The 19393-nt window shown below is 42.4% G+C and overlaps 1 protein-coding gene across 2 annotated transcripts in view; it reads left to right on the plus strand.

The window, feature by feature from the left end:
* Window positions 1-18992, plus strand: part of fam124a (family with sequence similarity 124 member A) — a 28118-nt gene extending 9126 nt beyond the window's left edge. For both annotated transcript variants that reach the window (XM_087830113.1, XM_006799144.3), the window contains 2 exons: window positions 8582-9342; window positions 17891-18992. In XM_087830113.1, coding sequence (XP_087686239.1) covers window positions 8593-9342; window positions 17891-18697 — 1557 coding nt within the window. In that variant the 5' untranslated portion in view covers window positions 8582-8592 and the 3' untranslated portion in view covers window positions 18698-18992. The remainder of the gene's footprint in view (window positions 1-8581; window positions 9343-17890) is intronic.
* Window positions 18993-19393: the final 401 nt, after the last annotated feature.

Consider the following 19393-nt stretch of genomic DNA (forward strand, 5'->3'; position numbering starts at 1 on the left):
CAACTCTTCAAAGAATTTGGAGAAAAGAAGTACCGGCAGAAGCACCACTGCTGCCTCAAGCAGCTGCTTCTTAAAAAGTGGTTTTGGTTTTTCATCACTGTAGTGTAACGTTTCTTCATTTGTCTGGATCCCTGGCAAGAGATTAAAATTTTAGCTTTAAAAACTTTTATCTTTAGTTAAAAGTAATCCAAGAATTGATTTTTATAAAGTAAAGCCATATGAAGCCTGTAAGTCTGTTTATATTCTCTTCAGCCTAGTTAGAATTTAAAAAATTAAGTTTACCATTTAATATCGTCTCAGACAGTCTGGAACCTTTCCACTTCTCCCACTCAGCCACGGCCTTGCCAGTAATCATGCTTAACTGTAAGTCTTCATAAAATGAAAGGGAGACCTTAACGGTTGTATGCATCAGGCTGCAAACATGGGGACTGACTCACTTCTGGAGTGTGTTCATTTAAGGAACTGCAGTTTTTGGCACTTGCATGCTGGTCTTGTTTCGCTCAACTATAATTACTGAAGTATGTGATTTTATTTGGGTTTCTTTTTTTTTACTCAAATTTTACAAATTCATGTGTAACAGAGTGTGGTGTCTATTGCTTCTTTGCCTTTTATCTGCGCCGTCTTGTGTTTACGCTCAAACACACTGCTCTCTTTTAAAGGGACAGCGGCGAGTATCCTTTTGAACGGCAAACCGCTCGTGGTGATGTCAGCCAAAACACTTTCAACACAGTCAGTTTGAATAGCACCTGATGGCCCAAGGACCACCCGTAACAGACCAGCTTGTAACGCGCACACACGAGGTTGGGGTGCCTTCTCTCCCCCTGAATGTATGAAATCCATGCGCTGTTTTGAGGCAGCTTGGATTAAGTGTTACCAAATGTGCATCCTCCAGAATGAGAGTTGAACCACGAGGCCAGAACAGCACTAAATGTGCTGCAGTCGGCTTTTTTGTTAATGGCTTAATTGAAGCAGTTCAGTCTGTCGGCCTTGTTGTGGGCCCTTGTGATAATGAATGGGTGAGTATGTACGTGCTGACTGAGTGCACAGTGAAGTAGGACAGTTATTACTGGGTACTAGCCGTCTGTTAAGCCAATGTGAGAGCAAATACCAGTGTATTCATAGTTAGCTTCATTATGTTGCCTCTGATCTAAGATCAAATTACGTTTAAAAAAAAAAAAAATTGTCATCTTGCGACAATTTGGGGCTAGTGAAACCAGGAAAAAGCAGTTTTTCATCTTTTGAACTTATTCCCAGATCCTGGAAGAACTGGGAGATTTGAGATGTTTTTCAATGGATCCATGTTGAACTCGGTCCAGAAATTCAAACCTGTGAGGAATTAAAATTGCACTGATTATATTGAGCTTTTAACATGCTGCCCGATCTACATAACTAAGATTTAGAAATGCATGTTCACCAGCACCAAAGAGTGTTTTTCAGTGTTTTTATTAGAATCTTGTTGTGTATAAATGGTTAATGGACCGGCTCTTATGTAGTGTTTTTCTGTTGTACTTGAGCATTTGAAGTGCTTTATATAACGCGTCTCATTTGCCCATTCGTTCATATACATTCACACTTGGATGAACGAATCAGGAACAACTCAGGGTTCAGTATTTTGCCCTAGGATACTTTGGCACGCAGACTGGAGCAGCCAGGGATCAAACCACCGACCTTCAGATTAGTATATGGCTTGCTCTAGAGCAAACAAAAGTTACTGAAAAGTTGCTCGTAACTTTTATACTTTCTAAAATATTAAGCTCTTTAACATTTCAACTCATCATATCTCCTAAACCGTGGACTCCAAAGACATGAGCCTGTGACAATATATCTTCAAACACTCCTGACGCTCACGGTGAAAGAATTTTTTTGATACCATTTACCGTTTTCCCATGAATTACGTTCGTTTCAGAATAGGAAATCTGTCCTTCTTTCAGATTTCAAACTCTGGAACTAATGCCGTTTTTTCTCTCGTCACATCTATCCCTGGGATGAGTGTTGGTTTGGCTCACTGAGATGAGCAGGCGCCCTGGGAGCGGTGGCGCAGGTTCGAATCCTCCTGGCTCGTTCTCCCTCTGCTTTCTTGACACTCTTCAGTGTACCCTTTTAAAAAAAATCCATCTTCAGCAGACAGTTCATCTCCTTTACCTCTTTCTCAGCAGACAGTTCAGCTCCTTCACCTCTTTCTCAGCAGACAGTTTAGCTCCTTCACCTCTTTCTCAGCAGACAGTTCAGCTCCTTCACCTCTTTCTCAGCAGACAGTTCAGCTCCTTCACCTCTTTCTCAGCAGACAGTTCAGCTCCTTTACCTCTTTCTCAGCAGACAGTTCAGCTCCTTCACCGCTTTCTCAGCAGACAGTTCAGCTCCTTCACCGCTTTCTCAGCAGACAGTTCAGCTCCTTCAACGCTTTCTCAGCAGACAGTTCAGCTCCTTTACCGCTTTCTCAGCAGACAGTTCAGCTCCTTCAACGCTTTCTCAGCAGACAGTTCAGCTCCTTTACCGCTTTCTCAGCAGACAGTTCAGCTCCTTTACCTCTTTCTCAGCAGACAGTTCAGCTCCTTCAACGCTTTCTCAGCAGACAGTTCAGCTCCTTTACCTCTTTCTCAGCAGACAGTTCAGCTCCTTCAACGCTTTCTCAGCAGACAGTTCAGCTCCTTCAACGCTTTCTCAGCAGACAGTTCAGCTCCTTTACCTCTTTCTCAGCAGACAGTTCAGCTCCTTTACCTCTTTCTCAGCAGACAGTTTAGCTCCTTCACCTCTTTCTCAGCAGACAGTTCAGCTCCTTCACCTCTTTCTCAGCAGACAGTTCAGCTCCTTTACCTCTTTCTCAGCAGACAGTTCAGCTCCTTTACCTCTTTCTCAGCAGACAGTTCAGCTCCTTCACCTCTTTCTCAGCAGACAGTTCAGCTCCTTCACCTCTTTCTCAGCAGACAGTTCAGCTCCTTCAACGCTTTCTCAGCAGACAGTTCAGCTCCTTCACCGCTTTCTCAGCAGACAGTTCAGCTCCCTCACCGCTTTCTCAGCAGACAGTTCAGCTCCTTCACCGCTTTCTCAGCAGACAGTTCTGTTTCTTCAACTGTTTTCAGCACATGATTTCTGCTATACAGCATTCACCCGGTATTTGTGCAGGAAATGCAACTTTTTCGAGTTGCCTTTTGTCCCTCACCTCAGCCGTTCTGCCTCGTTCCACGTCTGTTCAGACAATGAAGGTCACATGACGTCCATGATCCTGGCTGTGTAGTCTTCACTATCTAATCAATCTATCTATCTTCTTAAGTTTGAATCTAACAGCACTTTAAAGCCAGGAATAGTATCTCTACATTTTGGTCTGACTGCTTTTATCTTCTGTGAAACTTGAGGGCTGGCGGCGTTCACATACAGAGCCCTTTGTATATTCCGCTCTGGGAAAGGAAGTCGGCAATTCCCTTTCTTTTTTTTCTTTTTTTTCCAGGCTCTTTGTTTATGTTGCTCTATAGGAGTTCTATAGCATGTCCTTTTGTATCTTCTAGACAACAAAGTAAACAAGCTTGTTTTCTTTCTCACTGCGTCAACTCATACAGCTTAATTTAATTACATGAAGAAATGCAGACTTGCCGTTTTCTTTTTCTCCCATGTACGTTGCTCACAGTGTGAGATGCAGAGATCCAAACAGCCCGAGCTCTTATCTCAGAAGACGGCAATATATCACTTTACCTTAGTCTTTGTATGGGAACTGCTTAAGTAATTTAAGGGTGGGGGTATTTATTTTTGGGTTTTTTGTTTTGGTTTTTGCCAGAGAGCCTTATGAAACAACTGTATAGCTTTAAGTTAAAAGGGTTCACATTTATGTTCAGCTTGGTTCAGACGTGATCAGATAAACCTCGACTCAGCAAACTGCAGACAGAATGAGATGGAAAGGCAGCTGAGTGGAGTGGGCAAAGCCGAAAAAAGTAAGTTACTACTTGTTAAATAAAAAAATAAAATACAGTTATTAATAATAATTATTAGGTTTCATGTAAGTTTAACAACCTCCTGAGTTAGTACCTGGCTTATTGATGTTTTACTATAATTAAAAATGTCCAAATTGTTGTTGGGAAGTGACAGGTAATGATTGATGATGTGAAAATGCAGTACCGAGTAATGAGCACAAAATTGCTTTATTATATCCAGTCAAGTAATTGACTGTGTTTTGTTTTGCTTTTCTTAGCTCCTTCCTTTAAGTGAACTTTCTTCTGATTGGCTACTCGATAATCGCCCTCTTTGATGTCACACAGATGGAGAGCTGAAAAATTGTTGCAAAAAGAGCTTTTTGATTCTGTTTACAAACACAGACCTCCTCATTTAAAATCAGCATCCCCCACTGTGACTGTATGTGTACTCTATAGTTATCAGAAAATGGAAAACTGCACACATTTGAGACTTGAGAGAAAGGATATTTGAATCTAAATGAGAGAACAGCTTCTGTGTGCGAGCAACACTTTGAAATGACAGAAAAAAATAAGTCAAAGATTTATGTTAGTGCGAAGACTACATTTATTATGTTTTGGCACTAGTCACTCAAAGTGATGTATGAGATTTGGAACTCCCCCTCCCCCCCTTTCTTTTTTTTTTTTTTTTTTCTTTCTTAGCAGACGACAAAAGGGGCCCACATCTTGAATTTCCAAGTTCAGTTGTTTTGTTTTTACACTGAAGGCCTGGCTGCGACTGGAGTTCTTCTGCGCACATACACACATACACACATCGAGGAGAGGTTGAGTTTTCGCTGCTAATCACTCTCATATGTGGAGGGGCTCGCTGGAAGGCGTGTTGTTTTATCTCACGTCGTCATCTGCGGGTACGGCAGCGAGCATGTGTTCCTGGTTAACACGTATCCACAGAGACAAGGTTAAAGTCTCTGAGAACTGGACAAGACCGTCCCCTTTATAAATGGGCACTTTTACAGTGGAGTACAAAAGTGTCTGCCCCCTTCCTGATTTCCCTTTTTTTTTTTATGTGTGTATTTGTCACACTTAAATGTTTCACATCATCAAACAAATTTAAATATTAGACAAAGATAACACAAGTAAAGAAAAAAAAATGCATTTTCTAAGTGAATGTGTTTGATATTAATTGGGGGGAAAATCCAAACCTACCCTGTGTGAAAAAGTGATTTCTCCCTAAACCTAATAACTGGTTAGTCACCCTAAGCAGTTTTACAGCGCTACAGAGGAATTTTGGTTCTCTCATCTTTGCAGAATTGTTGTAATTCAGCCACATTGGAGGGCTTTTGAGCATGAACCACCTTTTTAAGGTCATGCCACAGCATCTCAATCTGATTCAGTTCAGGGCTTCGACTAGGCCACTCAAAAGTCTTCTATTTGTTTTTCTTGGTGGACCTGCTGATGTGTTTTGGATCATTGTCCTGCTGCAGAACCCAAGTGCGCTTCACAAGAACAAGAACTGATGGCCGGATATTCTCCTTCTGGATGTTTTGGTAGACAGCAGAACTCATGGTTCCATTTACCACAGCAAGTCTTCCAGGTCCCAAGGCACAAAGCAGCCCCTGACCATCACACTACCACCTCCATATTTTACCATTGGTATGATGTTCCTTTTGTGAAATGCTGTGTTACTTTTACACCGGATGTAATGGGACACAGACCTTCCAAAAAGTCCAACTTTTGTCTCGTCCCTCCACAGAATATTTTCCCAAAAGTCTTGGGAATCATCAAGGGATCATCAAGATGTTTTTTGGAAAAACTGACATGAGCATTCAAGGAGAAAACCACTGGTCAACAGCAGTTTTCTCCTTGAACTCTCCCATGGATCATGCCATGATGTGTTCCTTCTTCTTCTTCTTCTTTTTTTAACATCTTTTAGCCTTTCTTTACTTTGTCAAACAAGTTCTGTTTAATGATTTCTTGATTCAAGACCTCTGCCAATAATTAGGCCTAAGTGTGTTTAATGAAACTCTATCACAGTTAATTCACAATTTAACAAGAGGGGCAATTACTTTTTCACACAGGACCCACTAGGTTTGGGCAAAGTTTCTCTCCTAATCAATAAAACCATCATTTAAAAACTGCATTTTGCATTTAATTGCGTTATCTTTGTCTAACATAAAAAACACTTTGATAATCTAAAACATGTAAGTCTGACAAATATGCACAACACACGGAAATCAAGAAGGGAGGAAAACACGTTTTCACACCACTTTATCCTTTGTGTGTGCTGAGGATGGGTATGCACATGCATGAGTTGTATGTAGTCAATCGAGTCAGTTAGCTTGAAGACTCAAGTGGATTAAGAGCTTAGAGACACACTTCTCCAGAGCTTTACTCACAAACGCCTTACGTTCCCTTCACAGGATTGGGGAGACTTAATCTCTGATTTATTCTCTTGTTTTCCAGCTCCACATTAACCCTTATTGCCAAGAAAATATTTTAGAAAGGTGGGCCAAAACACTGCAGCTCATACAGCTCGTCTATGAGCTTGCCAGATTATCTTTCCGCTGCTTTTAACGCAGGGAAATCTGTGAATCTAACACATTTTGATTTTTGAACTTAAACAGTGGACAAAAAACCCGTAAACGGCTTCTTATTCAGTAATTTTCTAATTGATCTAATCTGTCTCCCTTAAACAAGTCAGTATGTAGACATCTTGACCTTTCAGTGGATTTTTGCAAGCATGTAGCTAGTAGCTTTATGCACCGGTGCAAGAAACACAACACAGAGAGAGACTAATATTCCATTCTCTGCTTGGATGTCGGTGTATGTTGCCTCCTGCATGCTCTGTCCAGCTTCCTTACCTAAACCACATGCAGTATTTCCATTAGTGAGCACACGGCCGGGGCGTGCTGCTTCCTGCTGCGTGCTACAAAAGAAAGGAAAACTGTGGAAAATATCCCAACTTGATTCCCCCAAAAGTTGTCATGTGTAAAAATGGCAGAAGAAAGAGTGCGGGGGTGGGGAATGGAGAAAAAAAGACTAATGTAAAAGCAAGAAACTGAGATTTTTAATTTATTTTTTTAGGTTCTTTTACTGTTTTTGTTTGTTTTCTAATGAGGCAGAAATAAGATGGTTAGGGCAAAGGTCTCTGACTCATGAAAACTGATCCCAAGAGAGCTGTGAGCAGCAGGAGTGCGAAGACGTCAAGCTGTCTGTGTGTCGGCACAATGTGCTGTGCAGTAAATACCCTTAAAGAGCCCTATCATCCACTTGTTTGGTGTTTTAATGCCAGCAACATGTTAACAGATTGTAAGGGGATCAGGGTGACGTTAATGACAGCAGTTCCGTCTCTCTTTGTGTAGGCGCGTAGATGTGTGTTACAGGATGTCAGTGCGCCGACATCCCGCTTAAACCTGCTGTGGAACATTCTTGATCCGGATGTCATTACTGCTGTAGACAAACTGAGCCGTTTAGGGCTGCTCTGTGTCACAGTTGAGGCTTCGTTGCATTTTATTAAAACTAAATTTGCCTTCACATCTGCTTATAGATCCTCAGTGTTTACATGCCACAAAATTAATCACAGCCTGGACCAACATTAGTTTTGTGGTGGAACATCACCGACACGAGCCTCAGGTCGTGTATAAAATAAATTAACTGTACCAAAATGTATACTTCCCACCACATCTTGCTTTTACTGAACCTTTTAATATTTAATAGCTACATTCATAGCACCTCTACACCTATTATTTAGGTCTGTTTCATTGGAACCACAGAGTGACATTTTGAAAATGTCACTTCTTCGGTCAAGTTGAAACTGTCCTTTTACAAAGGCCGGTGGGACTCGAGAGACAAAACCCATCTCTGTTTGGCCTCTCGGTTTCACGGAGGGATTTTTGGCAGTGGTGAAACAGTATGTTGTGCCAGGGAAAGTAGCCTGCGTGTCCTTTCCCAAAGCACAAACAAAATGGGACAAGTCCCATGAGAACTCGGATTAAAGACTGTAGCAAAACAAAGAGTGAGTGTACATGGAGATAACAGACAGCCGTGTGAGTTTCTACATGTAACACACAAGAAAGAAAAGACGGATTGACGTAAATGTGTCGGCAGCATAGGAAAAGTGGATTTGCAGCACCTGCATCACGGTGCCGAGCTTTTCCATGTCGGGGGGTTCAGGGAGAGGCTACACCTGAATGCATCGCTCCCGCTGCGGTCTGGAACATTCCTCTGGGCTTCAGTAATGACTCCTAATGGCACTAATGAGCCTCCGCAGAGAAGCCCTGCTCCACATGAGTCTGGTAGAAAGGAGGGAGGGAGAGAGGGGAGAAAAGGTAAACATCAGAATTGTAAGAAAGATGGAGTTGGATGTGGACGAGTGAAATGGAGAGCTGAGATCTAGAGATCTGTGGGAATGGGGAAGGCGAGTGAGAAAATATGGGAAAACTTGAACAAAGAAGTAAACAAAGAAAAGAGTGAATGTGTCAGGAAAAAATGTTCCCAGTGTCCAAGGGAATAGCTTAGCAGAAGGATGGATAGATGTCGACAGTTTGGAGCAACAGATTAATTTTATTTAAGAATTCACATTGTTCTTATTTCTATATAAAGTTCAAAAATACCCATTTTATCTAATTTTCTTCCTGTCCTCCTTGTTTCTTCTACTTTGTCTTCCATGTGTGCTGGTGGAGGTGACTTATCCATGGGTGAGCTCCAGGATCCCTTCCTTGTCAGCATCCACCTCATTGCTGACCCCGGCGAGGGCAAGTTCCTGCAGCATGCCGCCGACGCCGTGCTGGCGTGGGTTCACCCTGAACTGCAGCTCTTCAGGGTCTCAGAGCGAGCCTCCGTCTCTCAGCGACCTCGGGCAAAGCGGCATCAAAATGGAAGCCCAGCCTGCCAGCCAGCCCTGGCGGTCATCCTGTTCCTCCAGGAGGCCTACGGCGGTGATGAGCACATACTGATGCTGCATCGCGCTCTGCAGCGGCCGCCCTGGCACTACCACCATACTGAAAAAGTCAGCAATGGCCGGCGGATGCTACCGTTGACCCCATGCAGTCAGGACTTTTTCACTCTGTCTCCTGGCACGCCGCTCTGGGCCGTGCGGCAGGTCCATTACGGGAAGGAAATCGTGCGTTTCACAGTCTATTGCCGCCATGAAAACTATGTTGATATGGTGCGGCTGTACAAGCTGCTGCTTCAGCGGAGGGTTGCACAAAAGAAGGATGACTTTTGCTTCTTTGTGGTGTACTCCAACCCTGATATGGAGATCCAGCTGTCCTTTAAGAGACTCCCACGAGGCCACAGTCCCCTGGTGTTGGACTCGGCAGTAATGGAGGTGAGGGTCCGGGACGTCGGAGTGCTGGTGCCCCTGCTGCCACACCCTTGCAGCCCAATCAGTGAGGTGCGCTGGCAAACGGAGGACTACGATGGAAATAAGATCCTACTGCAGGTAAGTGTTTTTCATTCTGTTTTTGTTTTTTTTAAATATATATGTGCCTTAAAATTTCCTGCCCACATCAGCCTAAATACGCATTTGGCCATCTCATTAAGGACCACTTTATTTACATAGTCACAGTTGCTGCACATCTGCAAACCACTTTGCTACCCACCTTCACTTCACTCTTTTGTGCTGTATGGGTATTAACCCTTTAAAGCCGGTGGGAGTGGGCACGCTCTGTTTTGCGTGACTATTTTTAAATCCCTGTAGCTCTGCAACCACGTAAGCTAGCGCAATAATTTTTTTTGCATATGAAACCGGAGGAGTTGTACTTACATCTTATGCCATCAGCTTGTCCTCGGTCACAGTTTCCTTCCACATATAGCTTTGCAAAAACTGCATAAAAAGCACTTGCAGCAACAAAAACATAATATTCCAGAAACACGCTTTGCCGATCCGATCAGCTGTTCATAACACTTCCTACGCTGGAATAGACGTCAGCGCGAACTTTTGCATGTCCGCCATTACCTGCCCGAAACCGGAAGTGACGTCATTTTCGCGGAAATGTAGATTTTTTTGTTTTTTTACCATCAGGGCCTCATGAGCCTATACTGGTGTTTTTAAAAGTTATCTTTGACTTTCTGACTTTCTGTGTCGTTTCTGGGATGCTTAGGACTCATATTGCACTGCTGGAAATAGTTTATTTTGATGCATATGCTGCTTTTTTGCAAATTTGCATTATAATATTTATTTTAGTTTTTCCTGCAGTGTATAAAAATTGGTGTATTTCAAAAATAAAACTATGAAGACACTCAAAATAAATTTCCTGTGGTGGGAAACTATTTTGTGCAACTTTTTTGTATTTACAGTTTTGAGGGATAAGCCTCTTAAATTTCTCTAACTAGAAATATATGTTAAAAAAACAAAAACGATTTTCAAATTTTTTTGTAGTTTATTGTACTTTTTTGCAATTTATGTAATTACTATGCACTTAATGCAGACATATTATTAGAATCTGGGCTATAATGGTTGTATTGATGTATAGCAACTTGAAATGCTCCCAAAAATGGCTCCACAGCATGTAAAAATATAATATAAACTCTGGCGGACTTGGTTCTATGGTAGGTCTTAAAGGGTTAATAAATGTTACATCGATCTCTTAATGATGCCTGCTGTGGTCTTTGCTGGGGGTCTTGCAGCTGCTGAGTCAGTCTCCACTAAATATGCATCTGGGACGGTGGGGAGGTGTCACAATGGAGGCATGGTGACAAATACACAATCCTGCAAATGGGAACTTCTTAATCTTCTTTTGAATATAGTGGCCCTCACCGAACTGTAACTTTAACGTAGGAAAAGTACAACTCAACACAATTGCATGGTGTGATTTATTTTGAAAGAGTGTGTTGTGTTTTTATACCTGCAGATACACCAAAACCTACACGAGTAATTTCAGTTGAATCTGATGAAATGAGGCGAGTTTATAATTAGTTGTTGGAACCAGCTGGTCTCATGTAAAAGGATTTATGTTGTTGCTCAACTCCTGAAACACGATGCTAAGGAGCGATTCACAAGTCTTTCCTTTGTGTACGACTGTATGCTATTAAAAGAATAAAAAAAAAAAAGAAAGATGAAAAACACACTGAGAATGGGCTTGGGCGTGCAGCAGTGTTTGGAATCTGTGTTTAATTGTGTAAAAGAGAAGCAGACAAAAGTGGCAGTTTTATAGGTGGAAGAAAAAGAAGAGCAGTTCAGACTGACTCTCAATCCAGAAATAACAAGATCACACAGCAGACAAGAAGGATTCAGTTATTTTATTGTAGGTCCTTAATTTAATTCCTCCATCTTTCCATATTTAAAGCTGCTAGAAAAGCCTGTGTGGGTTTGAATATAAACACCCACATAAAGACTCACATGAATCAAGCGGCCCTTGTTGGAAAGGTATCACCTAACGGGGGATATGTGCCCAGGCGGTCGGAGATAAGTAGTGTTGAAAGTTCAAGCCGATTAAGCTTCAGTCCATTACTGGGATTGGAACGGCACAGAGAGAAACAATAAGCTAATAAATCATGACAATGGGCCATATGCATGATGCTTAGCTGCCACCTGGAATCAAGTCACATGGACCTCCACACTGCAGCGACTACAATACATTAAATATATTAAATGTAGGCAAGTGAAACAGAGGCACAGTGATATGAAAGGAATAAATTATCTCTACATTCTGTAAAAATACTCTTTGTACAGATAAGCAGAGAGGGAGTGTTTTTATTCACAGAAAGTTGTGCACAGTGTATGTATATTTTGTCAGGCTGGGATAATGGCAACACCCAGCTCCCAACAAGAAAACACAAGCCTCTTGGGAACCTGGAACTACAGATGCAGCTGTAACGTTTCAGTATATAATAAATACTCTGACGTGTTGAAGTAATAGTGAAAATCTGTCAAACTTATTTCTGTCTATTTTTGTTTTCTTTCGTTGGCTCTCTAATAAAAATCACCACATGCATCTAGTGCTGTGTAAAAGTCTCAAGCCACCCCTCAGTTCTTTATATTTTGCTGGGAAAATTGGAAATATGTGCAACAATTTACTGAAATGTGTAAACAAATATGGAAATGCAGTATATAAGGCAACAACAGTTTGTACATGTACACGAATATTACTCCGGGCTTCTTGAAGGACATTCAAAGCTCTTGTTTGGAATTTGGCTGCTTTTTGTTCCGTCCTCTGTCAAGATGATCCCGCACTGCTTCAGAAATGTTGAAGTCTGAATTCTGTGGAGGTCAGTCCATGACTCAGAGTATTCCAGTCAGTGTTTTTCTAACCAGGTATGCGTTTGCTGCATTGGCAGTGTGTTTGGGATCACTGCCATGGTGAAAAATGAAGCCACGGATGGCTGTAGATGCTCACCTCTCTTCTGACCTCCACCATACATACTGATGACAGGATGAACCAAAGTTTAAAAATTAAGATTCCTCACTCCATCAGACCAGTTACCACAGATTCTTTTTCCCAGTTATTGTGTAATTTGACATGACTCAGCTTTTACTCCCCATTTCCCTTCCTTAACTTCTTGACAGCCAAACTTCCACTGAGACCATTTCTGATGAGGCTTCAGTGATGAGATTGTTTTTCCTGTTTTAATAAGCACAGGACTTTCAGAGACTGTTTATCTGCTGTAGATAATGTTTTGGCCTCCCGATTCTGCAAAACAAAATAAGTATACTCAAAATCACTTGTTTCAAAATTTTTTATTTTTTTGTGTTTTTTATATCTTTGGTGTTTTTCATAGGTTGAACTACAGAAATGGGAACAAATTATGTTTTTGTGACGGGCTGCTTGGTAACAAAGGGCCTAAAGATACCTTCTTAAGGTGTCTGTTATGCATGGATACAACACTGGTTCATCACTTGAGTTAAGTGCCTTTTTTTATACTTAGATGATTCATAGGTCAGTGTTGAGTGGGTTATCAACCAAAAAAAAACCTTCCTCTGAAAATGGTCAGGTACAAGGCTACAATGGCTCCTCAGAAGCAAAATATAAAGAAATGAGGGCTGGTTTAAGACTTTGCACAGCACTGTAACAATTTCTCTCTTTATTTTTATCCATATGATGCAGTATATGTTTGTTGCTTTCCTTGAGAGACAGTAGCATCGTGTTTTTTAGAATTTTCGGCATCAATTTGTTACTAAATTACAAATTCTTATAATATTTTTTAATGCATTAACAAAACCTGCTTTGGATGACTATTGACTGGACACTTCAAAGCACAAAGTGCTCCATAGGAGATGCTTTTCCATATTCATAAGTAGGGATGGGTATAGTTTAGGTTGTATCCGATACCAGTACCAAACCGGTACATTTGAAACGGTGCCGGTGCTTAAACGGTTCGAGCACCGTTTAAGCACCGGCTTAAAGAATGGAGAACACAAACTTTGTCCAAAAACCTCTCATGTTCAGCTGTTTTTTTGTAAAAAGATAACAATGTTAGCCTTTTCTGCAGCTATGGGGCATATATGGTATCACTCTTGGCTGGAAGCAGTGTTTAATCAATGGAAAAAACACAAACTTTGTCCAAAAACCTCTCATGTTTAACTGTTTTCCACTTTTTCTTTGGTCATTTTAGCCTTTTTGGCCAGGGTGAAGGGAGTATCTGCCATCAAACAAGAAGACAGCCGCATGTAACTACGACGGTGTTTGCTAGTTCACCTTACATGCATTAATGTAATAACGTGGTTAGCCTACTCAACGTAAATTACACACGAACAACATTAAGCTACTCACGCAGAGAAGAACGGCTGCTGCTGCATCATCATCCTCATCATTTCTGCTACACTGGCAGGGCTAGGGGCCAGGACTCTCCTCTTCGGGTTTTTGGGGGATGTTGCTAACTCCGGGTCCGATAACAGCCACCACACCTGCAGTAGATGTGCTCGGTGTGAGGTCTCGCAGCAAGCTATCAAATACGGCGCATTTCTCAGCTTTTAACCGGGCGATTGTGGCTCAAGTGTTGGGAGTTCGCCTTGTAATCGGAAGGTTGCCGGCTCGGACAGTCTCGGTCGATGTGTCTTTGGGCAAGACACTTCACCTACCGCCTACTGGTGTTGGCCAGAAGGGCTGATGGCGCGATATGGCATCTTTTGCTGTGAAGTACAGCCAGACTTTGATCGCTTCGCCTTGGGCATTTTTAATCTGTAGCTCTGCTCTAAAAGAACGTACCTGGACCCGCCTACTATCCTTGTAAAGGTAAAATGATTGGCTAGAATCTAAAGTGTATCACATCTCAGGGGAAAAAAAGCACCGAAATGTGCGCTGCTTTTCGGTCTGGTTACTACCGTTTATGTCAGAACCGGTACCGTAATGGCACCGGATACCGGTACCCAAGTTAATACGAGTTTTGATCAACTGGAGTTTTTATAACCATGCCAGCTTCAAAAAGGCTCCAGCTTTCTAGTAAAATTAGTCTCCAGAATGCTGCAAGTCTGGAAAAGAAATCTTCCTTTCTTATAATCGGATTCTATTTTCTTCATGGTCTGAGGAACAGGAACATAAAACGGTCTCCTATTTGATCATCTAGAGCGTCGTCTCAGTAACGCAGTTTTGAAAACCACAGTCACACTGCCACACATAAGCAAAAGCTCATCATGTGAAGAGTTTTGCTTATAAACATAAATACAGTCCAAGTGTTGCTTTCCACAGCATTGTTGAGGATTAGTGTCTTGTTGTCGTGGTTTTGCCTTCCTGAGGTCATATATCCGGCTGACCTGGCTTATCCCAGATAACTAAAGCTTACAAGAGTTAGGGTCTGATAATCACCATGTCAACAGCCTCATTACCCAGCGTCCTGCTGTGGCTCCTCACTGGCATTTTGTCCTCACAGAAAGCTGAACTCGTGCTGTCGTGTATTAATAGTAGGCAGAGGATTGAAACTTTCACCCACACATGGACAGAAAATAGTTTTAGTAAATAACGAGTGTGTGCAGCTGATCTGCACACCGAGACTCGTTTGGCATCGGCCACAAACGAAGAATGAACAACTGCTGTTCTTCTTAGAGCCTCACATCTATCTGTCAAATGTCTAAGCAATCACAATCACAACAAATGACTAAAGGCCAAACAATGAAGCTAATGTTACATTTTTATCCAATGTCCGGATGGAAAAAGGAAATTGTGGAAGCTTTGGGATTAATATGAACCTAGTGAACACAAAATGAGTGCAGGTTATTGTGTTTCCATGTCACTATTTGTGCTACAGTGCAGTCTAAACTCTTTTACTGTCAGCATTCACTGATGGTACCTGACATAGAACGTAGCTGGTCCTCCACCTTTGTCTCGGTTGGTGCTTTAGTGGAGGAATAAATGGGCATCATGCAAGGAAAAGGTGACGCCACTGCTTGAGAGCAGAAGCAGACCAAGAAAAACAAAGAGAAGAAGAGTAAGGAAAAGATAAACAGGATGAAGTGGACTGAGAGCAGAGAGCAGGACGGAGACAAAGGAGAGAGATGGTTTATAAAAGAGTCAACTTTGAGACACTGAGCAGGGAGAGAAGAAAACACAGGCGGCTTTGTTACACTTTTTATACGCACACACACACACACACATACGCACCTTTAGTCTTGTGAGGACCCTCTTTGCCATAAACCAATCTCAAAACCTGGATTACAGCTTTTTGTCTCATAAAGACTTTCAAAATAAAACCCTTCCTCAGTTCAAAGAGTAATTTTACTAAACCGAGTTGCATCAGTAAAACTCCAGCATGTTACAGCTAATAAAATATGTAGTTTTTAGTGTTGGATAACATTTACAGTTTCTCCAGTTTGCAGGAACCAGCCCTGCAAGCAGCATGTCACTGTTCAATTCAATTCAATTCAATTTTATTTATATAGCGCCAAATCACAACAAAAGTCGCCTCAAGGCGCTTCATAGATACAGAGAAAAACCCAACAATCATATGACCCCCTATGAGCAGCACTTTGGCGACAGTGGGAAGGAAAAACTCCCTTTAACAGGAAGAAACCTCCGGCAGAACCAGGCTCAGGGAGGGGCGGGGCCATCTGCTGTGATTGGTTGGGGTGAGAGAAGGAAGACAGGATAAAGACATGCTGTGGAAGAGAGACAGAGGTTAATAACAGATATGATTCAATACAGAGAGGTCTGTTAACACATAGTGAGTGAGAAAGGTGACTGGAAAGGAAAAACTCAATGCATCATGGGAATCCCCCGGCAGCCTACATCTATTGCAGCATAACTAAGGGAGGATTCAGGGTCACCTGGTCCAGCACTAACTATATGCTTTAGCAAAAAGGAAAGTTTGAAGCCTAATCTTAAAAGTAGAGATAGTGTCTGTCTCCTGAATCCAAACTGGAAGCTGGTTCCACAGAAGAGGGGCCTGAAAACTGAAGGCTCTGCCTCCCATTCTACTTTTAAATACTCTAGGAACAACAAGTAGGCCTGCAGAGCGAGAGCGAAGTGCTCTAATAGGGTGATATGGTACTACAAGGTCATTAAGATGTATGACTGTTGTGAAGTATGTGTGTTACTTCCAAACATTACAGTTTCAGAGATGCAAATACAGATGCTCGTGTTATGTAACTGTAATTTTTGTTTTATTATCTCAAGAAATGCTGCCTGCATGCTTTGAACTGAGCAGTATTTTTGCATTATAATTATGTTGCAGTAACATATTGTCTGAAACTATCATCCAAATCTTTTGTTGTCCGGTATGTTGAGTCTTCCTGAACTATAGCCTCAGTTTTCTGTCGTTTGCTGACAGGAGTGTCATTCAGTCGGTTCCTCTGCTCATCAGCAGCTTCGAGGTTTGATGTAATGTGCATTCAGAGATGCTCTTCTCCCTACGTTGGTCATAACAAGTGGTTATTTGAGTTGCTGTTGCCTGCCTATCAGCACGAAGCAGTCTTGTCACTCTCCTCTGACCTCTGGCATCAACGAGACATGATCCATATCACTGGATATTTTCCTTTTTTCTGACCATCTGTTTAAACCCTAGATGTGTTTGTGGGGGAAATCTCAAATCATCCACATTCTGATGGACTGTTAAAACTTCAGCAGGTTGCCTTAATAGTGTCTACATGCCTGAATGCGTTGAGTTGCTGCCATGTACCCAATAATAAAGTGACTGGTGAGTGTATATTTGCTGCACTGGATTCAACCTATCATTATCAGACAGTATTTATAGATGTTAGAAATAGAGACTTAGTGATTTCTTGAACAGACTGTAGATTGTTGTGAGGAAGCTGTAAATCACTTTGAACTTCTTTTTATATATTTATTGTTCAACATATGGAAATGTGCAGATTCCCCTCAGTCCATGTGCTGCTTCAGAAAATTGTCTGGGGGCTGCTGTGTGGGAAGTTATTGCTTCTGTCTGTATTGTCTTGTTGGAAAGTCGGATGACGGAGCGGACAAGAGAACAGAAACATGGAGAAACTATCAGCGGAGAGCTGTGGATTTCAAAATATACAGAGGAGGAAATCATAGACGAGAACCTGCTGCTGCAGCTGCCTTACATGTTTAAAGCTACAGCAGTCGCTGTATGTCAGAACAGGGAGTGTTGCTTCATGTGTTTCCTGCTTCTCACAATTTCCTTTTTGGATTTGTAATATTTCATCGATTTGTCTGAACAGCGCACTCTGATTTTAAGATGCCTGAATGGATATATGTACACATAGGGGGTTCTTCTGTGAAGCACATCAACAGCTGGAGAAGTCATCAGCATTCAGAGGCCAGGGTGAGAGCAGGGGGTGTGTTTGGAGACCCCGGGGTTCCCTTGTACTTCTTCCTCCTTCACTTTGCTGCCTGTATGCTGTGTGAGGAGTGTCCTGTTGCATGGAAGCCCTGCACAGAGGGAGGTTAATGGTCTTGAACCCACAGATCCCATGTGAACAAATGGAGCACACAGACAGTCTGCTATCAGAATAGGCAGGTTAAAGGAAGCAGTTTATAAGCTACAATTGTTTTGCCCTACCACCTATCCCACATGGTGATATGACCCTTGACCCCAAATTGCTATATTTTCACTGCTTTTCTTTCCCTCCTATTCAGGTCCAGGGTGCATACTGCAAACACAGACATGATCCCTGCTACAGATCATGCACCGTCACCGAATCCGCCTCTGCTCCGTCCACCTTCACCCGCAGCGCCACCTCTCACAGGAACCGCCGTTACCATCAACGGATGCCACCTCGTTCCAAAGTCCACCCCACCTCCCACTACTCCATGCCTCTGGCATGTGAGGAGCCAGATGAGCAGGAGCTGTGGCCAGACCAACAACATCCTGACAGCTGGAGGTCCCATTGGACGGGCAATCGGTCCGGATCCCTCTTCTCTCTACCCAACATGGGCTCAGCCAGCTCCCGCTCTGCCTGTTCCTCTCCAGGTCCTTGTCCCAGCCCCAATTACAGGAGCCACTCCCTTCACCGGAGTTCTTCGCTCATCCCGCCCTTCCGCCTCAATGTGGACGCTCTGATCGGGGCAGAGGAGACGGATGTAGACACGGGAAACAAGGTAAATCCAGGTAGCAGTGTGGACCTCACAGTTGTGTCTGCGTACGTCAAATCGAGCCTCCCACAGACTCCTCGGCCATTATCGGCCCCACCAGAAGACATCGGACCCCGCCTCTCTCCCGTCACCCAAGAGGGCACCTACAAATCGACCACTCTGGGCCGGACTCCAAACAGCTTCTCCATCAAAAGCTCTCGGTCTGCCTTGCAGTTGTTATGTCTCCAAAGCACCAGTGCAAACACACTGTCCTCAGCTTCAGTGAACGAGTCAGACAGCTGCAGCATAATTAGCGCTCCAGTTGAAGAGAAAGACTCGACAGAAGAGGAAGAACAAGAATTCTACATCTGATCTTTTGCTAAAGGCTCATAGGACTTAACTCTGGTCAGTAATATCAAACCTTAGTGCTGCGACAATCATGTAAGCTCTACTCTGCCCCCTGGTGTTTGATAGTAAAACAACAACGGCAAACTGAAGCAAAGCACAAAGTTTGTTCTGAAATATTTGTGAATGCTGCATTTTTTTTTTTGCATGTGTGTGTGTATATATAAACTCTGTAAATGCTACTTCATATGTACTTTCACGCATTTAATGGAGAAGTTGCATATCTGTGTACAGACACATTTAATAAAATTGCAAATTGTTTGTCCCCTTTCAAATGTGTTGCTTAACACTCCATTAAACGTAGGGTAGGTGTCACGTTTTCTGATCATAGCCAATTAGATTTGTTGTGTAGGCCTAACCAAACATTAAAAACCAACATGATATAAAGGAAAAGAAGATTTCTGCCACTAATGCTTTCACCAGACATTTAGCATTTCAGTCCTGTGTGAAGTCAGACCGTTTTGGCCTGGATGCCTCGTCTGATGGGTTTAAAATTGGAAGACTGTGCATCTTCAAATATTAAGCTGCCAAATGCTTAGAAAAAGCTCTTTAAGCTAAACATAAACTGCCGTGCAGGTAGTAGGTTGGTCACCAGTGCTCTTCTAAAAAAAAGTTTTCTTAAATTAGCGGCCTGCCACTGTCCAAAATAAGACTGACACACTA

Source organism: Neolamprologus brichardi, chromosome 16 (assembly GCF_056152115.1).
Source record: "Neolamprologus brichardi isolate AB-2024 chromosome 16, ASM5615211v1, whole genome shotgun sequence".
Taxonomy (NCBI): domain Eukaryota; kingdom Metazoa; phylum Chordata; class Actinopteri; order Cichliformes; family Cichlidae; genus Neolamprologus; species Neolamprologus brichardi.